The 21291-nt window shown below is 48.1% G+C and overlaps 2 protein-coding genes across 2 annotated transcripts in view; one reads left to right on the plus strand and one right to left on the minus strand.

The window, feature by feature from the left end:
- Nucleotides 1-208: 208 nt before the first annotated feature.
- On the minus strand, nucleotides 209-14580 carry Gsg1l2 (GSG1 like 2). The gene is made up of 5 exons (XM_021656004.1): nucleotides 14271-14580; nucleotides 6772-6819; nucleotides 5177-5329; nucleotides 4065-4176; nucleotides 209-395 (listed from the first exon to the last, which is right to left on the minus strand). Exons 1-5 carry the CDS (start codon nucleotides 14578-14580, stop codon nucleotides 209-211), a joined length of 810 nt encoding a protein of 269 aa, XP_021511679.1.
- Nucleotides 14581-17769: 3189 nt separating this feature from the next.
- Glp2r (glucagon like peptide 2 receptor) overlaps nucleotides 17770-21291 on the plus strand; it is a 59022-nt gene continuing 55500 nt past the window's right edge. Inside the window, exon 1 of the mRNA XM_021656010.2 lies at nucleotides 17770-18094. Coding sequence (XP_021511685.2) covers nucleotides 17906-18094 — 189 coding nt within the window. The 5' untranslated portion in view covers nucleotides 17770-17905. The remainder of the gene's footprint in view (nucleotides 18095-21291) is intronic.

Genomic DNA, 21291 nt, shown 5'->3' on the forward strand with positions numbered 1-21291 from the left:
TCTGAGGACACGGGTGCTGTGGGAGACACGAGAGGCTGAATCCAGAGAGGGGCAGTGGAAGATCTGCCTACACTGTAGTCTGCTGAGCGCCGCTCCAGAGGCAACAGCTGCCTGGTTTATCTGCTCGCGTGGCACGGGCTGGCACGCGGACACTTCGATTCCTGTACCTGGGGGTGGGGGGGTGGCGTCCGGGGACATTCACGAAGACTTATCCCACAGGGTGGGAAGTGGCTCCCGTTTGCCAAACCTGCTCTGAAGCCTCAGGAGGAGGGGTGTTGTCCTGAGGGTATGGGCCACCTTTCTGTGCCCATGGCGTCTCCTCTTGGGCTATGGTGTATCTGCTCATGGTTGTCACTGACACAGCCATACAGAGGGCGAAGGATCCCCAGGCAAGGCTGTAACAGAAGGTACAGTTAGGAAAGGCCTAGGGCCGATCCCTGAGATGTTCTGGGGTCAGCCTCCCGTCACTCGGAGGCAGAGAGACATTGCTGTTACCCACGGGGAATGCTGTTTTGTGCCTTTAGGTGCATCTTAGGGTAAAGCTGGGAGCTTTCCTTTCACTGGGTATTGGAGCAACAGTGGGGAGGAGATGCGAAGGGCTGGCAGGCAGCGGTTGGGGGCTGGGGGGGGGAGTGACTGAGCCACAGAAGACAGGAGCAACACACAGCGTTTAGGGGGCAGGGTTCCCGGAACACAAGAAGGAAGTCTACTGCAAACTTGAGAGGCAACCCTTACACACACACACACACACACACACACACACACACACGCGCACGCGCGAAAGTCTGATTACGGGTGACTGGCTGGCCCTCACATGTCTTCTATACTATGAACAAGGCCCCACACCCCTGAACCTAGGAGAGCGCAGGTTTAGTCTCTGAAGGCACAAAGGGCCCAGATTCAGAGAGAGGAGGATGTGTGGGACGCAGAGGGAAAAGCTGGTCGGAAAGCAGGGTTTGCATGAAAAGGGGGCAGTGGAGCAGAGAGCTGTTCAGCCCTTTCCTCACACCCAACCTCAGAATTAACACTGTAAGACAAACAGAGGACATCTTCCCCCTTCTCCTGAAAGTGAAACAAGAAGAACAAGAGGCTAGGTAAGGAAAGAAATAGGTCGGTTGGATGATTAACTCACAGAGCCAGCTAGCAAGAGTTTTAAGGGAATAGAAAAGCAAGGAGAAGAGATAGTGAAAGAAGGAAGAGGAAAACTTCCCTGAAGTGTGGGACAAACGGAAGTGGGAGGAACATGATGGAAAGAGCGCCCCAGCAGGGATCATAACAGCAGCCGGCTACTAGTGGTGTTAAACTATTGAGAGCAACAACACACTCAGAAAGAAAGCAGAGAAGTGTCTAAAAAAAAATCGAAGACTTTTGGGCTATTTTTTTTTTTTGAGGGATGATCAAATGCAGGGTACCAAATAAGCATCATTCTGAAGATGCAAGGAATAAAATAGCCACCCTCCCTCCATTGGTCTTTCAACTGGGCAGAGGATGGCGCCTCAGAACCCAGAGCTCTGCTGAAGACGGAAGGCACGGCAGTGACCCAGACGGAAGGAAGGAAGAGTGTACAGAGTCCCAGTTAGAGATACTAACTTCGTCAGACCTGGGAGACCAAAGCTGAGAAGGGTTTAGGAACAGGTGCGTCGTGAAAGCTTACTGGGAGAGCAAAGGAGTAAATGTCAAAAGTGAGTTTTACAGACAGGAAAATGACTGTCAGCACCAAATGAAAATGCAAAGACAACTCTCCAAGCAAAGGTTTTGTCTGGCACAAATGACCAATAGAAGTGTAATCCAGGACCCCTGGACCGACAGGGGTAGCCTCTGGCGTTTCTGGAGAACAAAGGAAAAGGTTGGTTATTGAAGAGAAAGTGTACCTTAGGAGCGGGGGTGGGGTGGGGGGAAGCTGTTATTGGCTGCTGTCAGGAGCTGCTAGTTAAGATCTGTAATCTTCGGGGTACAATTTGACCCTGGTGTTTTAGGGGTCACGCTCGTGCTGCATGTAGTGTGTTGGGCTCTTGTTCAAGCGTCTGACTCTCACTGTCTTAGTGTAACTCACAGTACATTCCTGCCTGGATTTTTTTTTTTTTTTCCAAAAGTTCCAGGCATCAGGACAATTACGAGTGAGTGAGTGCTCTGAGTGTATGACTTTCTTTGGCTCTCTTTTGTCAGGTTTTGACACAAGTGACTCCATTTTGGGATTGGTAACTTTCTGCCAGCACTAGAGGTTATTGCTATTAGAGGAATAAAATGTGGGTACAAGTACACTAATTTTTTTTTTTTTCTGAGATAGAATTTCTCTGTGTAGCTTTGGCTGTCTCAGAACTTGATCTATCTACCAGGCTGGCGTTGAGTTCACAGAGACCCACCTGGGTCTGCCTCCTGGGTGTTAGGATCAAAAGCATGTGCCACCACATTGATTTTTAAGATGCAAAATGTTTGGAGTGGTGAAGCAGATCAGCACTAAAGCACTTGCCCTAGCATGTGTAAATCCCTTGGCTTAATTTTCAGCACTGCAAAAACAAGAAATTACAAAGAAATCCATTATGGTCTTGTGTGGCATGACTGAGTCTTCCTTTTAGAGACAGACCTTGTGTGACATGACATTATCTTTTCAGTAGAAATAGAAGCTAGATCTAGTATAGCTCAGGAAAAACTTCTCCAGTCTCTGTTTAAAAATTTAGACTTTTGCCAAGTAACTTGTAAATACATCATCTCTATTCTCTTTACTCTTATGGTAAGGCCTTATTGCTGACACAGCTTATGTACGTCACTGAAGATGAAAGACTTGAACTCATGTCCAGCTAGAAACTTCACCCCTGCTGACTAGTGTTCATGGTACTGGAAGGTACTCTGTATGCTAACAGAAGGAAAAGGTAATCCCCAATATCACCCAGCCCCAAACCCTGCATCAGCGACAGTTACCTGTGAGATATAATGGATGTTAGAGGAGTAACCAAACACTTTCATAGAGTTGGACTTAAGGCCCACTCCGTAAAATGGAATCCATACCTGACATAGTTAAAGGGACAAGAACCTAAGTTCGGTTAGTTAGTTAGCCAGTCAGTCAGTTAGTTAGTTAGTTACTTGGTTGGTTGGTTAGGTCAGAGGCTCTAGAGAAAAACCTACTATTATTCTGTAAAAGGAACACAACTATAAAATGACTTTTAATGACATACTGTGATACTTGGAGATCAGAGCATCAATTAACCTCCCAAGAAGCATATTCTTGCAGTAGATGGTAATTATCATAGGGAGCCACAACTGGACAATGAGCAGAGAGTGAAGGAATTTGGAGCACTCAGCTCCAAAGGAGGTGCTTTTATTAACCTCTCTCCCTGAGGCCGAGATCTATGTGGAAGAGAAGGCAGAAAGAATGTAAGTGTCAGAGGTGATGGATGACTCTGCGGAAGGAACACATTCCAGACACAGCGGGGCTGATGCAACATGGACTTGCAGAGACTGCGTCAGCACGAGGAGGACCTGCACAGCTTCAAATCGGACAAAATCTCAGCACCGACCGGGCTACGCAGACGTGGGTTCTCACCCCTAACCGAGGACCTATTTGCAACTGATAACTTTCTGGAAAGGGGAAAATCTGTTTTCTCCTGTGGGGTGTCAAAGGGTATATCAACCAATATTTCGGGGCGTGCCCCACACCCAGGAATCCGGTCACAACAAAATGAAGTCTATGCATTTTTTTTCTTTCTTTCATCCTCTTTTTTTTGGCATGTGTATGTGTGTGTGTAATTTGACAGGGAACATGATATTGGGTGGGAAGAGAGGTGGAGAGGATTTGGAAGGAGTTGGTGGAGGAGAAATAATATGATAAAAATATCTTTCTTTAAAAATTTTAAATAAGAAAATAAATTATAACAAAAAACTCCAAAAAAGCCAAGATAGGTAATTTTACTCCACAGCCGAGAAGACTGGGTTAAGGAAAGGCTAGGATACCAATCAAGAGGTCACAAGGGTAGCAGGTACCAGCCCTATGACAATGGCATTTTTTTCTGACAAAAAATTATGTTCATATTTTTTGCTCCACCAGAGCTGGTAACCAAGCAACTTACCAATAGGACCAGCCATAGTCCCACGTCTGAGGCCGCCAATCTTCTGGCCCCAGGTTCACGGTGATTTGAAAGCTAGTTGTGTACATCATGTGGGCCACCATGCCCAGGAGCCCTGTGCAAGCAAAGCTTCGTAAGTCACAGCTGAGAACACAGCACAGTGGGAACTTTTCTCTCCCTGTGTGTGTTGGATGCTGGGAGAACCCTAGCATCCACAGATCCGTACACAGATTCTGTACTCATACATCCTTAGATACTCCGCCTGGCATCTCATTCCCACAGCAGAAACTGAAGGAACACCCAGAAACAGACTCGATCGTAACCGAGAGGAACATAACAGATGCCAGCACCTGAGCAGGAATTTCGCACGTCCATGGCCCCGCTCTTTGCTATGAAGACCTAGCAACTGGATCTTATCTTTCTACTTACCGGGGCTAAGACCTGGGTCAGGTGTGCTACGTTCATCAAACACAGGAGTGATGCACAGACTGGACTGGTAACATTACCACAACTCAGTGTGTCTGTCTGGAGGCGGGAAGGAGCCGCACATTCTAGCTTGGTGGAGACAGTAACGTAAGGGCCTTAGAAGGCCGGGTCGAGTTGCTTGGAGGCAGTGTTAAAAAGCAAAAGAGTTCTTTGTGGGACAGTTATGCCAAACTGTGGCAATAATTTTTAAGACACCGAAGTTTATATAGTAGATACAGTCTTATTTTGTCTTCCCCAGAGCCCAGGTCTGACAGTGAACCCAGACCTCTCCTACAGTTACTTAATGTGTGCTTTCATGTGCAGGCATTAAGTGACAGAGGTCTGACCTCAGGGGGGTTCCCCTATGGACTCAAGCCCAACCTCTCTGCTAGGTGAGGTCATTGCTGTTCCCAGCTCCAATGCAGCCTCTTCCTAACTGGCACGAGCTAGTATTCCTCTCCACCCGAGCCTGTCTTCTTCCTTTTGACACTACTTCCGCCCAGTGGAATCAGTCCAGTGATGTATCCTGAGCACCCGCTCTTTTATTGAGCCTCCAGTGACTGGAGGGAGCCAGCCAGCCTATTCCATGGCTCGAAGCATCATGTCCTCTCTGGAGTGAGCTGGGAGAAACCTCTCCTGCTGGAAAATACCTGCCAGGACCATGAGGATGGCCACTGAGGCGTCCACCTTGAGCCAGGTGCATCCTGAGCTGTAACAACTCATACTGAAGCCCAGGAGGACGACGCCTGTCAGTATCAGGAAGATATCCAAGACTTCAGCCCCAATGGAGAGCCATAAAACACCTACAAACAGAAAGGACAGAGACGCCAGGCATTTAGAATCCACAACTGGAAGGTTTGAGCCTTTGTTTTTATTACTAACGCACTTTCTGTTTTTATAATAAAAGACAGGAGGCTAGATATTTTGTAAACAAAAAGGTCTCTTCAGTTCACAGTTTTGGGTGCTGTACAGGGTCCAAACAACATGGGCCAGGTTCTTGCAAAACTTCCTTAGCTTACACCATGGACATGGCGTTATGGTGGGATCATATGTGAAAGAGAGAAATCCAGGGTGACAAGAAGCCAGAAGGACAGGGAGAGTCCAGCCTCGTTTTTTTCCAACTCTTTTGTGGAAACTAACTCAGGGTTGCAAGAGAGTTAACTACATTGGCTCCTTCTGAGCAACACTCTCAACAGTCTTCAGCCTCCCATGCTCTCCGCCTCTCATTGTCCCTCATCACCTCTCAGCAGCTCTACCCTGGGAACCAGGCTTCCAGCGTAAGCACTTCCTGTGGACATGTGTATATGGTGGTGTCGAGAGACGCCTCACCACAAAAGCCTTCAATGTGAAAACCGGAGCCACCTCTTTTGGGTCAAGGGGATCCTAGGGCCTCAAGGAGATGGGTAGAAAGACTGCCTGAAGGAGGGCGGAAAAGACAAACCCCTGGCATAGGGTTGCAAGGGATTCTGGGAATGTCTACTCTCCAGCTTAAGAGTCAGCACACTATCTTGATTCGAATGCAGGCACAGTCTCTGCCCTTTACGGAAGCTACACAGGGGCTGGCGAGATGGCTCTTTGCCTAAGAGAACTGGCTGCTCTTGCAGAAGACCGGAGTCCAGTTACCAGCACCCAAGTCTGGTGACCGCAACCACCGGTAGCTCCAGCTTCAGGGGATCCCACTCCCCTTCTGACCTCGGCAGACACCTGCAAACAGGTGTGTAGATCCACACCCCAACCCCAAAGTTAAAAAAAATGACATCTTTTAAAGAAGACCCACAAACTTAAATTTGAGGGCAGAAGGGTCTGAGTGTCTGAGAACCTTGGGGGGCTCCAGTCCTAGCAACATCCCCTGTTTCCAGGCAAGCTGCCTGTGTGCCCTTGCTGGGATCACGGCTGGAGCTTTGTTGGATGTAGGGTGGAGAGGAATGGATAGAGGAGACAGAAGAGAAATGGTATTCCAGAGCTCGGGGACCAGCAGAGTGTGAATCGGCCGCAAGGGAAACGTTCACGGTTCAGGAAGCTGCAGACTCCACCAGTCAGTTTTCTGTCCCCACCAGTCAGTTTCCTGTCACCCTATGAAGCCTTCTACCGTCTCCCAGCACATCAGGGCTATAAGGCGTGTGAACGGAGCCTGGGTTGACTTCATGGGAAAACCATATCTAACCCTCTCATCATCCCCACCCCCATTTCTCCTACAACAATTAGAGCCACTTCGAGGAACCCTGGCTGTGAGCATGGTGCTTACCTTGTCCCTCGGGGGGTACAATCCCCAGGAAGCACCTGCAACGCTCGCCTGGAAGACAAGGACAACATAGCCAAGCACCGTTCCACGGACAGACGCGTGGATAACGAGAACGCGCTGTGTATGCACAGTTCTATTCAGCTGCAAGGAACAATGAATTTGCAGAAAACCGGGTGGCATTGGAAAATGGTATTTTATGAGTGGTGACCCAGGCCTAGAAAGACAAAATACCATATATTTCCACAGGTGTATTCTAGCATGTTACCCTTAAGTGTGCATGTCCAGGTGGAAATAAACATTAGTAAAAGCAGAAACTAGTTACGGATCCCTCATGACAGGGGTGGGGGTTCCTAATGGTGGGAGGGTGGGAACAGAGCAAAGCGGAGGTGAGAGGGTAGGTGAGGAGAGGGCACAGACAGAGGAAGTGCCAACAAAGGGAGGCCAGCAGCCATAGCAGCCACAGCAGCCACAGCAGCCACAGCAGCCACAGCAGCCACAGCAGCCACAGCAGCCACAGCAGCCACAGCAGCCACAGCAGCAGAGGACAATGGGACTCCTGGGGCTCTTGGATCTCTGGTTCTCTCTCCCTGGCAGGAAGCTACTCTGAGCCTTGTTTTCTTTATCTCTAACTGGGGCTAACAAAGCCGGCAGTAACATAGCTGTGCGAACTTGCTGTAGATAGATTGTTGCACGCATTTTTCTGCTTGATCATTGCTAGAGGCCAGTACAAGGATCTCTGTCCTGCAGGTTTGAAAGCCAGGTTCAGAGAAAGTTACAAGTTGATGGAGTAAGGGATTGGAAGTGGGGTCTTCAGGGCTGTGAGTGTGGCTCAGTAGAGCGTTCGCCTAGCATTTGCAAGGGCCTGGGTTCAATTTCTAGTACTGGAAAGAGAGAAAGGAGGGAAGGAAGGAGAGAAGAAAAGAAAGGAAAGAAAATGGAGCTTTCCTATTTGAGGGTTGTTGCATTTCCCCACATTACTACCTGCTATCTTTCTACCTGATCCTTGCGGGTATTTGTTAGTCTGTTTTCTATTTTAACAAAATACTGAAGCTTGAATACTTGACAAAGAAAAAAAGTATTCTTTTAACTTACAATTCTGGACCTAGAAGAGCAAGAGTCTGGCTTCTTCTGGCTCTGATGAGGACCTGGCCTTCTAGCTTATATCACACATGGCAGATGCCATCATGGTGGGAGAGGTAGTAGAGAGCAAGAGCTGGGGAGATGGCTCAGCAGCTAAGAGCACTGTCTGCACCTCCAGAGGTCCTGAGTTCCAGTCCCAGAAAGCACATGGCGGCTCACAACCATCTGATGCCCTCTTATGGCGTGCAGGTGTACATGCAGATAGAGCACTCATATATGTAAAATAAATAAATATATACTTTAAAATAAAAAGAAGTAGAGCGCAGCCACGATGTAAGAGCAGGTGTGAAGAATTCGCCTTCAGGAATTAACCAGGCTCTCAGTATAAAGAGGGTAGCGCCCAGTGGCCTAGTCATCTTTCATAGGTCCCGCCTCTGCAAAGTCCCACTGCCTTAAACTGCCACACAAGGACCAGGCTCAGAACATGAACCTTTATGGGACACCCACAAACCACATCCCAAGCACATGAAAGGAGGAGAGCCTTCTTTTCCAACAGTATTGCAGGAGAAGCCAGAAGTAGGGTAAGGGCAGGAAGGGGGCAGGAAGGAACAGGGGGAACCAGGAGCAGGGCAGGGGCATAGGCAGGGGGAGCCAGGAGCAGGGCAAGAACAGGGAATCCAGGAGCATAGCAGCGTCAGGGCACAGAGCTCCAGAAGGCCAGCTGAACAGATTAAGAGAATTCCCGATGGCTTAGAAGGACAAGTTTAGCTGGGCCCAGAGAGCTAGACCAGAATGACCCCTTGATTAATGTGAATCCTCAGAAACGGTGTTCCTTCTGAACAAAGCCAGCAGGATTAAGAAGAAAAATCTTTACAAATCCCACGAAGCCAGAGAGGCGGGTGCTACATAGCTTGGCAGGGCTTGGGCGGTCAAGAGGCATAGCGAGCCAGCCGTAGGAGAATGCATACAAGCTCTGGGTGCCCGACTCTGCCATTGCCCCAGGACCATGGCCCCCGGGGCTACCCAGGTGGCTCCTTTCTGAATGCTCTGAGTTCAGCCCCACAGCTCAGGGTCTACGCAAGCACATTTCATCGATTCGGGACTCTGCCTAAGGAAAGGAACACGTGAGCTTCTCTTCTACCAGGAGCTTTCACTGCAAACCTTTATTTCAGAATGTGGGAGGAGACATGTGGGTCTCCCCTTTCAAGCACTGAAGGGCCCGGTTGTGGGGGGCCTTATTAGATGGGAGACTTTTACTCAGTCAGGTCTCATGCCCTAGAACTGGGATGTTGGCCTACCCCCGAAGCCCTTGCCTGCACTTGGCTAGGAACAAATTCCTGAGACCAGAGTTCTTTTTGCCAGCTCCTCACAACCCTTCCCCTGTCCTACTATGTCACAGTCATTCCTGTTCTTATCTTTTCTTTCTCCTGCCCCCAGTCCCTTGTGATGGAGTCAGTCTCTGAGCGTTATGGTCTATACCTCATTACCAACTTGGCTTAGGAGGCCTATGTAAAGCTCTAGACAGATTTTTTAAATTGGGATATTGAAAAAAAATCAAATCTCTCTCTTTGCAAAAGCAAAGGATCTGGCTGCACTGAGCTCCCCAGAGGACCTGAACCTCAGTGTTGAGCTGAATTTAGGGGACAATCCCCTGATCAAGGCATGAAGTTCAAGATCACTGGCAATCCTAACTTCTTCACCCACTCCCGTCACCACCTCCTGGGAGTTATTTGCCTTTGTAACTTCTAATATCTAGCTGTGACTTAGATGTTTGCTATTAGTTAATTCCTGTCAAATAAAAACTGAACATTCTTGCTTTAGGTACATCCTACAAAACACAGAAGGTGAAAGATGTGTGCTTTAGGATGGTGGAAATTTTTCTGAGAGTGTATCTTCCTTCTATCTTAAAACAATGGCAATGTGGTAACATTTAGAAACCCTGACTTTCTTACACCAAGAAGTGTGGGAAATGTGAGCAGAGGAGTTTTAGATGAACGGGCAGAAAGCATTCACGGTTGTTATTAGGCTGTGGGGTAAGAGGAGTCAGAGTGAAGGGTGCAAGGTTCAAGCTCATCAGTCTCTAGCTATGCAATTTTCAATGTTGCATATGCGCTTCTATAACACTGTTTCTCAGCATAATTCTCATATATATATAATATAAATAGGTGTGACTATACAAACCTCTTCTGTGGTGGATGAATTTTGGGAAACACTGGGATATGCCATATTAATCAGGGTTTTAATTTTATTTTATTATGGAACTTCCCAAAGATTCGTTTTACATGCTAATAGACGCTATGAGTTTCCAGAAAAAATATGCAATAATTTGCTGTCTTATCTTAAACTCTCTTTGTTTATTTTCTTTGGAGACTATATCTGTGGAGTGAGTTTAGGACTATTCAGTGAGGCCCTTGGTAAAGGCTCTTCCCATCCTGAACTCCAGAACAAGGGTGCAGAAAGTTGGGAATGAACCAAGAAACACACTCTTAATTTCTACTTATGTTTATGGTTGTGAGCCTAGCCTTTAATGGCTGAGCCATCTCTCCAGCCCCACACTCTTAATTTCTACTCAAGACTGTGAATTGCCAGGAACATCAGTCTTCCTGAAAATTTAGTGGGTGTCCCAGTTGATGTAGGAAAAGCCCTTTAGTATTGTCATCCAGTGAAAGTGGGATCTGTGTGTGTGTGTGTGTGTGTGTGTGTATAAACCTCTATCTCCCAAAGCATTTACATTAGGATTTATAACAGTAGCAAAATTACAGTTATGAAATAACAATGAAAATAATTATACAGTTGAGGGGGGTCATCACCGCACGAGGAACTGTACTAAAGGGTCGAAGCATCAGGAAGGTTGAAAACCGCTGCTCCAGAGGAAGAAATCCAAAAGAGCCTCACACGGTCTCTTATGTTGCCCCCAGATCCTGTTTTAGGATGAGGACTTCCCCCACATACCTAAACATAAGCTGACTGAGACTTTTTATCCGAAGTCTTCAGGCCAGTTCATGCCAGCTACCAGCTTAGAGTTGCTATGGGACACATGCTTCATGCAGATGGCCGGCTCGTACTGGCTCCTTAAAGTCCAGTTTTTCCCTTAAGTCCAGCCAAGGCAGTCACTCCCTCAGGGAAAGCAGCTCCCATCTCTCTAACTTTCTAATCCTATCCTCAAGCTCAGCCTTGAAGGCCACCCTTCCTCTGGCATCACAGATAGCATTCTGGTGCCCGTGCAATGCCGCTTTTCTCCAGTTAGGCTTTCCTCCTGGGACAGCTGCACCAGGGACATTAGGAGGCCACGTGAGCTCTGATCTGTACCAAGGCTTTCTCCTGCTCTCTGCCCTGCATTCTAGTGAAAAAGCCTGACTTGGTTGCTTCAGACCAGGCCTATTCATTTCTGTCTGCCCAGAACACCCTGATTCCTGATCTCCATCTATTAAAATCCAAGATATGGGGTTTGGGGAGGACAGCTCAATTAATAGACTGCTTGCCTCGAGAGGGTGAGGACCCTCACAACTCCGGTTGTAATGCTGAGCATGGCTGTGTTTGTTTGCAAGCCTGATGCTGGGGAAGTGGAGATGGGAGAATCCTGGGTGGATTGCTGGCCAGCCATTCTTGCTTAATTAGTGAGATGAGGGCCAGTGAGAGACCCTGTCTCAAAGCTGGTGTCATTCTGAAGGATGACACCTGAGGCTGTCATCTGGTCTCCCATATATGTACACACACATAACCTCCACCAACATGCACATACAAACACACATGTGCAGAAACTAAAGCAAATGCGCTGGTTTGGCTTTACGAAGCCTTTACATCCTTCATTCCCTTATCATGGATGAGGCTCTGTCTTAACCACTATCACCCACTTTCTTATTTTACCTTTATATTAGATACTAGATACTTTCCAGTGACTTATAGCTCTCAGTGCTGTAGCCCCCCTCTCTGTTAAACTCCTGTTCCTCTATCCCCATGCCAAACATGGCATATACCTCATGACATTCCAACTCCCCTCTATCCAGACGGCTTTTCTGTGTCCTCGGGTATGTTTTTCCTGTTGTGATGTGTGCCATAGTCACTCAGTAAGCAAATTTGGAACACAGCTAGTTACTCTAGAGAGAATAAAGTTGATTGGAATAGAAATACTAATGCTATGAGAATGGGAAAGAAACTCCAGGGAGACAAAAAAAATCTGTACAAACAATAAATATGAGAACAGCCTTCCTGATGCTAGAATGAGCAAGATCTAGTCAAAATTATTGATTTAAATAAAGCACTGATATTACTTTACCAAGAAGTTGGTGGATGTTTACCAAGAAGATGTTATGTGGGGCATTGTCATGGGAAGTGATAAATTTTATGTATTATACAACTAAGTCAATAGCTAATGTCGAAAATGAAGATATCCACGTTTGTCCTTTATATAGACACAGTTTCCCTGAAGGAAGGGACAGAGAATGTTAGCTTATAAGCCTTCCAAAATGTGTGTGTGACTCTTACCTGCCTTTAAATATTACCTTAGCTAAAATGCAAAGCAAAACAAAGCAAACCATCAACAATAAAAAAACCCCAACCAGCCAGCCAGCTAGCCAACCAGTCAACCAATCAACCAACCAGCCAGCCAACCAGCCAACCAGACAGCCAACCAACTAACCAGCCAACCATCCAACCAGCCAAACAGCCAACTAGCCAGCCAACCAGCCAACCAACCAACCAACCAGAGCAGGTTTCTAGCCCAGATCGACTGAGCCAGAGCCTCTGGGGCCCGGGTGCCTGGATGTTTAGAAGCTCCCAGGGTGATTCTGATTCCTGCCAGCATACAAAGCTGTGCAAATGGATGAGACCATTCTCAGATAACGGGGATGGGGGTGGGGGGAGGAAACAGACTTGGAAACGGAACAGAGGTTCTGAAGCTGTTTGCTCATGGATGTGCTGCCTGCAAGTTCCCCAACAGAAAACAGGGGACTATCTTGGTGATCTCAGAGAAGGCAGGATCACAAGCCAAATGTAACTGTGTGTGCGTGTTGGGGTTGAAAGAGTGGACTTTATGCGGTAGTTCCCAGAGAGAAGAGAATTTGGGCATGCCTGAATCACACTTAGAGCAAAGGCCACTTAGCCTGGAGGCGAAGGTGGGCATCTATTTGCCCCTGGGTAGTGGCTTGGATGCGGTTGGAGGCTGTTATGCTGTAGCTCAGAGTAGCGTTCCCTGTTGCAGTCTACTTAGGCTGTAAAAACAACCTTTAAAATGCCACAAACTGGTAAAGTGAAGGTCTATGCAAGAAACGTATGTCTGAGGATGTAAGTGGTGACTGCTAGGGTGCCCCCCCTTCTCATTTGGGGCCTTTGCTTTGAAAGCAGAGGGGCACATTTCTCCTTCAGTGTAGGCCTTGGCCAGGCTGTCTAGCCTCAGGGGTTGACATTCCTCCCTCTTCTAGTCTTTGTGAGATAAAAGCACTTTCTGCACACTTGCTTTATGTACTAACCCTCCCCTCTGTTTTCGCTTTCTTCTTCCCTCACCATTTACTTCATAAACCTCCACTCTTAATCAATAAAGTCCGGAATCGGCTGATTAACACACACACACACACACGACCTGTGGAGACCACATGTACTGTGCAGGGCTGTTTCGAGGACAGCCTGAGATAAAGGGCTGTCTTGTTCTGTGTCATGATTGTCGTAAATCTGGTAGGTGACCTAATGGCGATAAGAGCTGGGGATTTGTTTGTTTGTTTGTTTTTAAGAGGGTCCTCTGTTTCAAGAGTCATTAAAAGTGAAAGAGAGGCCGGAGCGATGGCTCAGCGTTGGAGGGGCTGGGCGGTGGTTCAGGGTTGAAGAGCACTTGCTGCTCCTGCAGAGGAGTTGGGTTTGGTTTCCAGAACAAGTCAGGTGTCTCACAACAGCTTGTAGCTCTAGATGCTGGGGATCTGATGCTTTCTTCTGGCCCCTGAGGGGGGCCACACACACACACACACACACACACACACACACACACACACACACAAATTAAAGCTGGGCATCATGGCACACATCTTTAATCCACATTCCAGGCCAGCCAAGGCTACAAAGTTAGATCCCGTCTCAAAGAACAACAAAAATAACAACAACTTTTAAAGTGAGAAAGAAATCTTAGGGGTGTAGCTTAGAGGTGGGTGGCAGCCACCTCTGGTTCTTGAGAAACGGAGAGACTGGGTGAACACTTGTGCTTAATACAAACTGCGTCAGGCCCTCTTGCAGACACCTCACATCAATCTACTCACTTCATCGGCACACTATCTTTAGGAGATGAGCAACCCCATTGTTCCCATCTTATAGATGAGAAAACTGAGGCTCAGAGGTAGAGGACAGTCTGTGGCAGGCCTGAGATTTAGACTCAGGTAGTGTGGCTCTGGAGCCTCTTCTCAGGGCCATCCTGCTCCCATTGGCCTGGGGACACTCACCTGTGCTGTTGAGGCTTTCCTCACAGGACTGCCAAAGGCCCGCGTGGAACCTGAGCTGGAGGAACTTATCATCTCCCGTCTCCCAGATGTACTGGACAGCCTGGCTAGCGTCATGTCTTCTGCCAGTGCTGCTGCTGGCCTGGCTGAAGTGAATGCAGTTTGCTCCCCCCAGGAGGTCCTGGCACAGTGGTTTTGTCGTCCGCCGGATCCCCTCACACCAGTGGCTGCTGCCCATGGCTGTGAGGGAGAAGGCGAGGGCCAGGCAGATGGAGAGGAGGGTCAGTACCCGCTGCCACCTTGCCCTGTCCATGGCAGAATAAAGCTCCTAGTAGTATCAGGAGCGAGAAGCCCCTCCTCTGTACTGTCTCATGGTCCCCAGCTCTGCCATCTGGCATCCTGACACAGCTTCTTTATGGTCTCCTGGGGGAGCCTGATACATTCCAGCATAGAGCATTTGTGTGAGTACCTGAGATATTCTCCTGTGAAAAGGTTCAGGGTGGGCCCCTCCATCCTCCCTAGTAAGTTCAGGGGACATTGGTCTGTTTTCAAAATCAGTGGTAAAACATGCATACCATAAAATTTACTACCTTAGCCATCCAGCATGCAGTTCAGGGGTAGTAAACATGGTCATCTCCCTCCCCAGAACTCCCTTCAGCATGCAAAACTGAAGCTCTGTCACCGTCAAACAACTCTCCAGTCCTTCTCTTCCCAGCCTCCGGCAGCCTTCACTGTCCTTATTGGAATTCTAGGAAAAGAATCCTAGAAACGGGACCATGCAGCATTTGTCCTTCTATGTCTAGCTTTGATTGCACATAGGGCAACATCCTTAAACTTCATTGTGTTGTAGCATGTACTGAAAACGCTTGACTCTTTGCAAGGTAGGATAAGATTCCTCTGCGTTTATTATAGCGTACCCGGGCTTCTCGGCTTGCTTCCTTTGACAATTGTTGAGGACACTGGTTTTGACTGAAAGCCAAGACTTTATGGGTGGGTGTCTTGATGCCCCACTCAACTCTTTTGAAATTAAGGAGGGCCCTCGATGGATGTTAGATTCCAGAAACATAAGATACTTTATTAAAAAAAAAAAAAAGCTTACAAATAACTGGGTTTCATCCTGACATTTTTCGAACAAAATTTTCTTTTGTTGTTTCTCTTTCTACCTTCTTTCCCATCCACCCCCCCTTCTGCCCTCCCACCCCAGCAACCTTTCTACTTCCCTGACACTGGTGATCTTTTGTATTCTTCCTCCACTCTAACTCCTCTTGTTCCCCTCGTACGGCATCCCATCTAGTTCTGTAGTCCATACCCACACTCACAAACCTTCACCTGCATCCGTAAGCATTAGAGTTAGGGTCTGCATAGAAAGAGAGTGCACGTTCAAGGAACACGGAAATGCGGGGGAATTTCTGGACCTGTTTCTTGCCCAGCCCTAGAAAAGAAAGATTCCAAGGACAGGGGCTTAATCCAGGGACTCCGAGATGCAAGACACAGGCAGTTTGCGTCAACGTCTGTGCATTGTGCAGCACGGGGAGAGACATGAGCTCAGCTGGATGCAGACAGTAGTGGCATCTGGGGGCTCAAAGTCCTTGGACCATCACCCACATCCTTACGGACAGGTCACTGCAGGACCAGTTCCCGGAAGGAACTAAAAAACCAAACCAAATGTCATTAGGATGGGGAAAGGAAAGGCAATTAGACACTCCAGGAAAAGTGAAAATTTACATAAGAAATTCAATAAGCTAGGAGCCAGGAAGGGATGGAGAGAGGAAAGCCGGGGTGGCCTGGGAAGGTTACCGGCTCCTCATTCTGTGCTGAGCAGGCCTGGAGGAGTCCAGATGTAGCCGCGGTGACATTTCTGCTTGTCTCCCTCCATCTGTTCTTCCCTGCTGGCAAAGCCCTAGGACCTGTGCCCTGGGCTCTCGGTCTCCTTAGAAACCACATACTGCTCTCACAGACAGGTTTACCACATTTCGTCACTAGATGGCGTCCATCCAACAGGTAGCAGGTAGGGAAGTTGTATGTGTGCAGGCAAACGGGGGGGGGGGGAGGGCAGGAAAAATGTTTTTTTTTTTTTTTTTTTTTTTTTTTTTTTGAGAAACATTCAAAAAGAAGGGAGATGGAATATTTATACAAAGCTGGTGATTCTTTCCCCCACCATGCAACCTAGAAGCTCCCCTTTGGGAGCTTTACAGAACAGCTTTACACACACACACACACACACACACACACACACACACTTTCCTCCCTCTCTGCCACTTCACCCCATTTTCTGTGGTCCTAAAGAGATGACCACATTGACTGTGGAAACCACAGGAGCGTAAAAGCCCAGCTGGGAGCCCTCCCTAGACTGATGTGTTCACTTTCAAGGTTTGAATTCTTGCCACGTGAGGGTTTTAAGATTTTGGGGGACTTTCATCTAGTGCGTTCACCCAGTTCCCTCTGAACATTCAGAATTCAGTGGGCTTGATCAGGTAATGGTGATGAGCTATGGTTTGACTTAAATGTGGAAAAAAGGGGGGTAGAGGAGGGAAGAAGGGAGGGAAAAGGGAGGAAGGGAGAGAGAGAGAGACCTATCTTTCTTGCCTCTTGCCATTCTGACATTTTGTGCATCAGGTCATCTTCTGCTTGAGCCTCCATTTGGGCAGAATGTCTCGGAAGCCAGCCAGGAAGAGATGGTGTGTGTGTGTGTGTGTGTGTGTGTGTGTGTGTGTGCGCGCGCGCGAGCAGGCTCCTGACCAGGTAGCTGTGGTCAGGCGACTTGGCTAGAAGGCCTGGCTCTGTCTTTCACCTGCTGTGCATCCTTGAGCAAACAATCCGACGTCTCTGAAGCCCAGTGTTCCTCAGCCCTCAGACGAAGAAATAATGATACCCTGGGAGGATGCTTGTAAGTTCAAGTGCAATAGGGCAGAGGGCGGAGGGTTGTAACCTTCGCAAACTGCAACGAGGTGAGGTGTTGGTTAGTAAGGTCTGGGCAGCATTGTGCTCAGAACACATGGACAGCGGAGAGGTGGACAGCGGGGAGGCGCCAACCCTGGCGCTTCCTACCCATTGTTTTGCTATTGATAGCACATGCAACACTCATCACTGAATAGCTTTTTGCTGCAGACCTTGGGTCTGGAGGTGTTGTCTCTAAAACAGGCGAGCTACTGCTCCTGTTACCTTGGCATAATCAGAGCTCAGAGGTGGCCCCTGCCTCTGTAGGTAGCCCCAGCACAGTTTGGAAAAGTTTGATGCCATAGAAAGAAACACTGGCTTTAAAGATAACCACTGGCACCTCAGCTCATCCTCTCCAGCTGTCGGGAGCCCACTCCGGCTGTGTGCATGGGATAGAGTCCTCAGGATGGAAACCATGCCTTGCCTTTTCTTCTGGGCCTGCTGAGGAAGTCCCAGGCAGCATAGCCGTCTTGGGGTAGGTCTGGGAAAAATCTCCCAAGATTTTAGGAGGGGCAGGCGGGGGATGAGAAACTTCGAGATTCGGTAGATCGCCGTGGAGCGGCTCAGACAGTCGGCGGCCTGCGGAGGACTTTTGCAAACACTTCCTCTCTGGACAAGGAGGAATGCAGGAGGCCACCGCCTGCCATACAGCTCGGAGTGCCGGAGGGATGTGCCTGCGCCTGTGAAAGTGTGCCAAGAGGATGAGGACCCAACCAAGCCCGGCAGTGCCCCGTCAAAGCAGAGAGGAGCCCCTGCCCCGGGTGCGGGCACAGCCGGTGGGCACCCCCGTGGCTCAGGGGACCCAGCCTCTCTACACCCACGGGATGCGTCTGTTCTGGGGCCCCTCGAGGCCCTTCCTCGCCCTGCTTCTGCTGGTTTCCATCAAGCAAGTAAGAACAGACTTTTATTCCTCCTTCTTCTTCTTGTTAATATTATCAGCTGTGCATGTTTTCTCATTGTACAAGCAATTCAGGCCCCTCGTAGGCAATTTGGGAAGAATAAAACCACATTAAGAAAACGATGCTCAACCACAGCCCCAGCATTCTGTTCACTGCTGGTGTTTTGGCTGATTTTTTAAAAAAATTCTCTTCTCTGTGCATTATTTTACACAGCTGAAATGATGAAGGGCAAATTATTTGCGTCCCAGTCTTCCTTTTCTATCTTCTCCCATCAGCATCTCTGAGTGGCTGCCTGTATCTTCCTATACACTCCTAGCATTCTTGCTGGTTTGAGTGGTCACAGCGAGTGCACATTTCTGTGCCTCTCTGTTCTTCTTTTCTCCCTTCCTTCGCTCCTATTGCAAATATTTGTAATTTTTCTTTATTGCATTCTGTGGCCTATAATATTAAAAGACGCCAAATCCAGAGACCTACCAACTTAAGCTACAAATCAGTGACTCCTCCAGCTGGAGCTCACCCTCACTCACCTTTGGGGGCTACACATGCAACACTCTCCCACTGTTCATTTACACACAAGTTAAAGCAATGAATATTCATACTATAGATAATTTGTGATTAAAACAACAACAACAACAACAACAAAAACCCAGCAAAGCATATAGGTAGTGTGAAGACACCATAGCCAAGTGGCCCTGGGTTTGGTATCACGTATCTCTGCTTCTGTGATCTCGCTCTATGCTCTCAGCAGCCCTGCGAGGGAGGCTCTCTTGCTAACCCCGTTTTACAGAGGAAGACACTAAGCCTGTGGAGGTGAGGTAACGCTCATCTACATCCCTCACTGTGGGCCGGCTGCAGGACGGCGGAGGGCTTTCAGGATGTGTTAGCATGTGTTGACCGGTGTTTAAATGATGACTCTGATTAGGCTTTTCAGTAGCTTGCTTTATTCTTATCCAAAAAAAAAAAAAAAAAGAGGTTGCCTTTTGATTACTCCTTCAGGGCTGTGGCGGGAAGAGACCCCAGTGCCACTCACCTCAGAAAAGAAAGTACCCTGGAATGTCTGTCTTTCTCCTTTTGCCTCTTAGTCTTCATTTGCAGCTTCGGAATTAAAATCTCCTGCCTTCCTGCATCCAGGGAGGCCAGAGGTGCCAGATCTCACGAAGTCCCCTTCCCAGGCTTCTCTGCCAGAAACTAGACAAACAAAAAGCATGGCTGCTGACTCTCTGCATCCAAATTCTCCCTTGGGCTGCCTTCATCCCTCAGGCACTGTCAAGGTCAACTCAGAGACAACGGTGGTCTTTGCGGGTGTGTGTGTGTGTGTGTGTGTGTGTGTGTGTGTGTGTCTTGCTATGGCGGCAGACTCTCTCTTGAGACTACATCCTCGAGGAGCAGGCGACCTTGGTGTGCTGCTTCCAAGGTTGCCGGTGGTGCCGATGTAGGGATGTAGGGAGAGTTGGTGGAGTGTTCATCCTTGCTCGCAGTCTCTGGAATGTTCATCCTTGCTCGCAGTCTCCGGGCATCCCTAATGTATCCAGCTGACTCCTGCATCCTGTTCGTGTGTCTGACCGTCCGGTGCACACCTGCTGCAGCTCTGGCCCTGCCTCTGTAAGAGGCCTCCTTACACATCACCCCGTGGAATGCTCCCAGCTGGGCCACGAGGAGAACATTACTGCTGGACCCATTTCACAGACGGGCAAAAAAGCTCCAGGGGGTTACCCAGGAGTTGCCTTCCCTCACGTACATTCATGAGCTGAGGAGACAGCGCGTCTACCCTGTGGGTTGTGGCCCTGTGTTCTGTCTCCTCTAGCACTCTTGGGAGCAGTTGACATATGGCTATTTATGTATAATAACAGCGGCATCTGCAGTACTTCAGGCTGGCTGACAATGATGACTGGAACACACCCTGGCCCTTTCACTCTGGCGTTTCCATATCAATAATGCGCTCTGGGGAGGGGTCTCCTTCCCCCTTGTCATGTAGACTGTGTGTATGCACAGAGACCCTGGCTCTGTCTGTGAATCTGACGAATCTCTTGATTACCCAACCTTAACCTCAGAGTTTTTAGATGTTTATACATCACTAGGTTTTGCATAGACACTCATGAAGTTTGCTCACACGTGAGTTCCCTGCCTACGGATATAAATGACTGTGGAATGTGTGTGTACTGGCAGGAAGTCTTCATAAAATTCATTTAATGAGAAATTCTCAGAGATACTTCGGTTTCTAAATGCAAGTGGCAAAATAGCTCACACCCACCCACTTACTCATTTGCTTTATTTGGCATTAAAAATAAACTATTACAGGCTCTAGTACAAGTTGATCTTAGACATTGCTGGTTGGTTTATGAAAGGGTGCATGGTTCAAAAGAAAAAAATTAATTGGCAAGAATAAAGGGTTTGGAGGTACATTATCAAAAATCTTTAAAAATGTATATACTCCCTGACCCAGGAACTGTGATTCATCTCTTCTTCCCACAAAGTCTTGCCGGGAGGATTTTCATCACAACGCCCTACTAGCAGCATCTGGAAGTTTGATGTTTGATGCTGAAGAGTTTATGCCACTTTTTTTTTTCCTGCATTCTGTGCGGCCGCTGAAGGGGCGTTGACTAAAGGCAACCATAGAGCAGCTTTAAGTACATCTTGAAATGGATGCTTCTAGGTGGAAAAATAAAGGTTGCAGAACAACATGGCTTCCGTTTTTTGGTTAGAATAAAACAGAAAGGAAGAAAAGAAGTAAGATGAGGCATGTGTGGAGAGAAGGGTATGAAGGGAAGGTGCTCCTTGAAGTTGGAGGGTGTCATCTCTCTTTCTCCTGTTTTTGGTTACCTGTGACTTTCTCTGTCTTTACTCTGTGGTATATTCACTCTAACAAATAAAGACAGATTTGTGTAGGCAGAGTCAGTAAAGACTCTCTGCCCAGGCACCTTCTTAACCCCTTCCCAGCCCGGTTGGTCCTGGATACAGGCTGCCTATGAGGGGAGAGGAAGGAAGGCTAAGCTGGAGGTTTTCACGCAGCTCTTCTCCTTACAGTGGGAACGTAGCTGAGGTTGGCTTTAGGCAGGCTCCCACCTTTCTGCTGTGTTTTAAATAAGGACCTGGGCAGACAGCCATGTTTGTCTAGCTTCCCCAGGCTGACCAGATTCAGTAGTTTTAGCTCTAACTTGTTTTCTACTGTGCATGATTGTTGTGTTTGT

Source organism: Meriones unguiculatus, chromosome 11 (genome assembly GCF_030254825.1).
Source record: "Meriones unguiculatus strain TT.TT164.6M chromosome 11, Bangor_MerUng_6.1, whole genome shotgun sequence".
Taxonomy (NCBI): Eukaryota; Metazoa; Chordata; class Mammalia; order Rodentia; family Muridae; genus Meriones; species Meriones unguiculatus.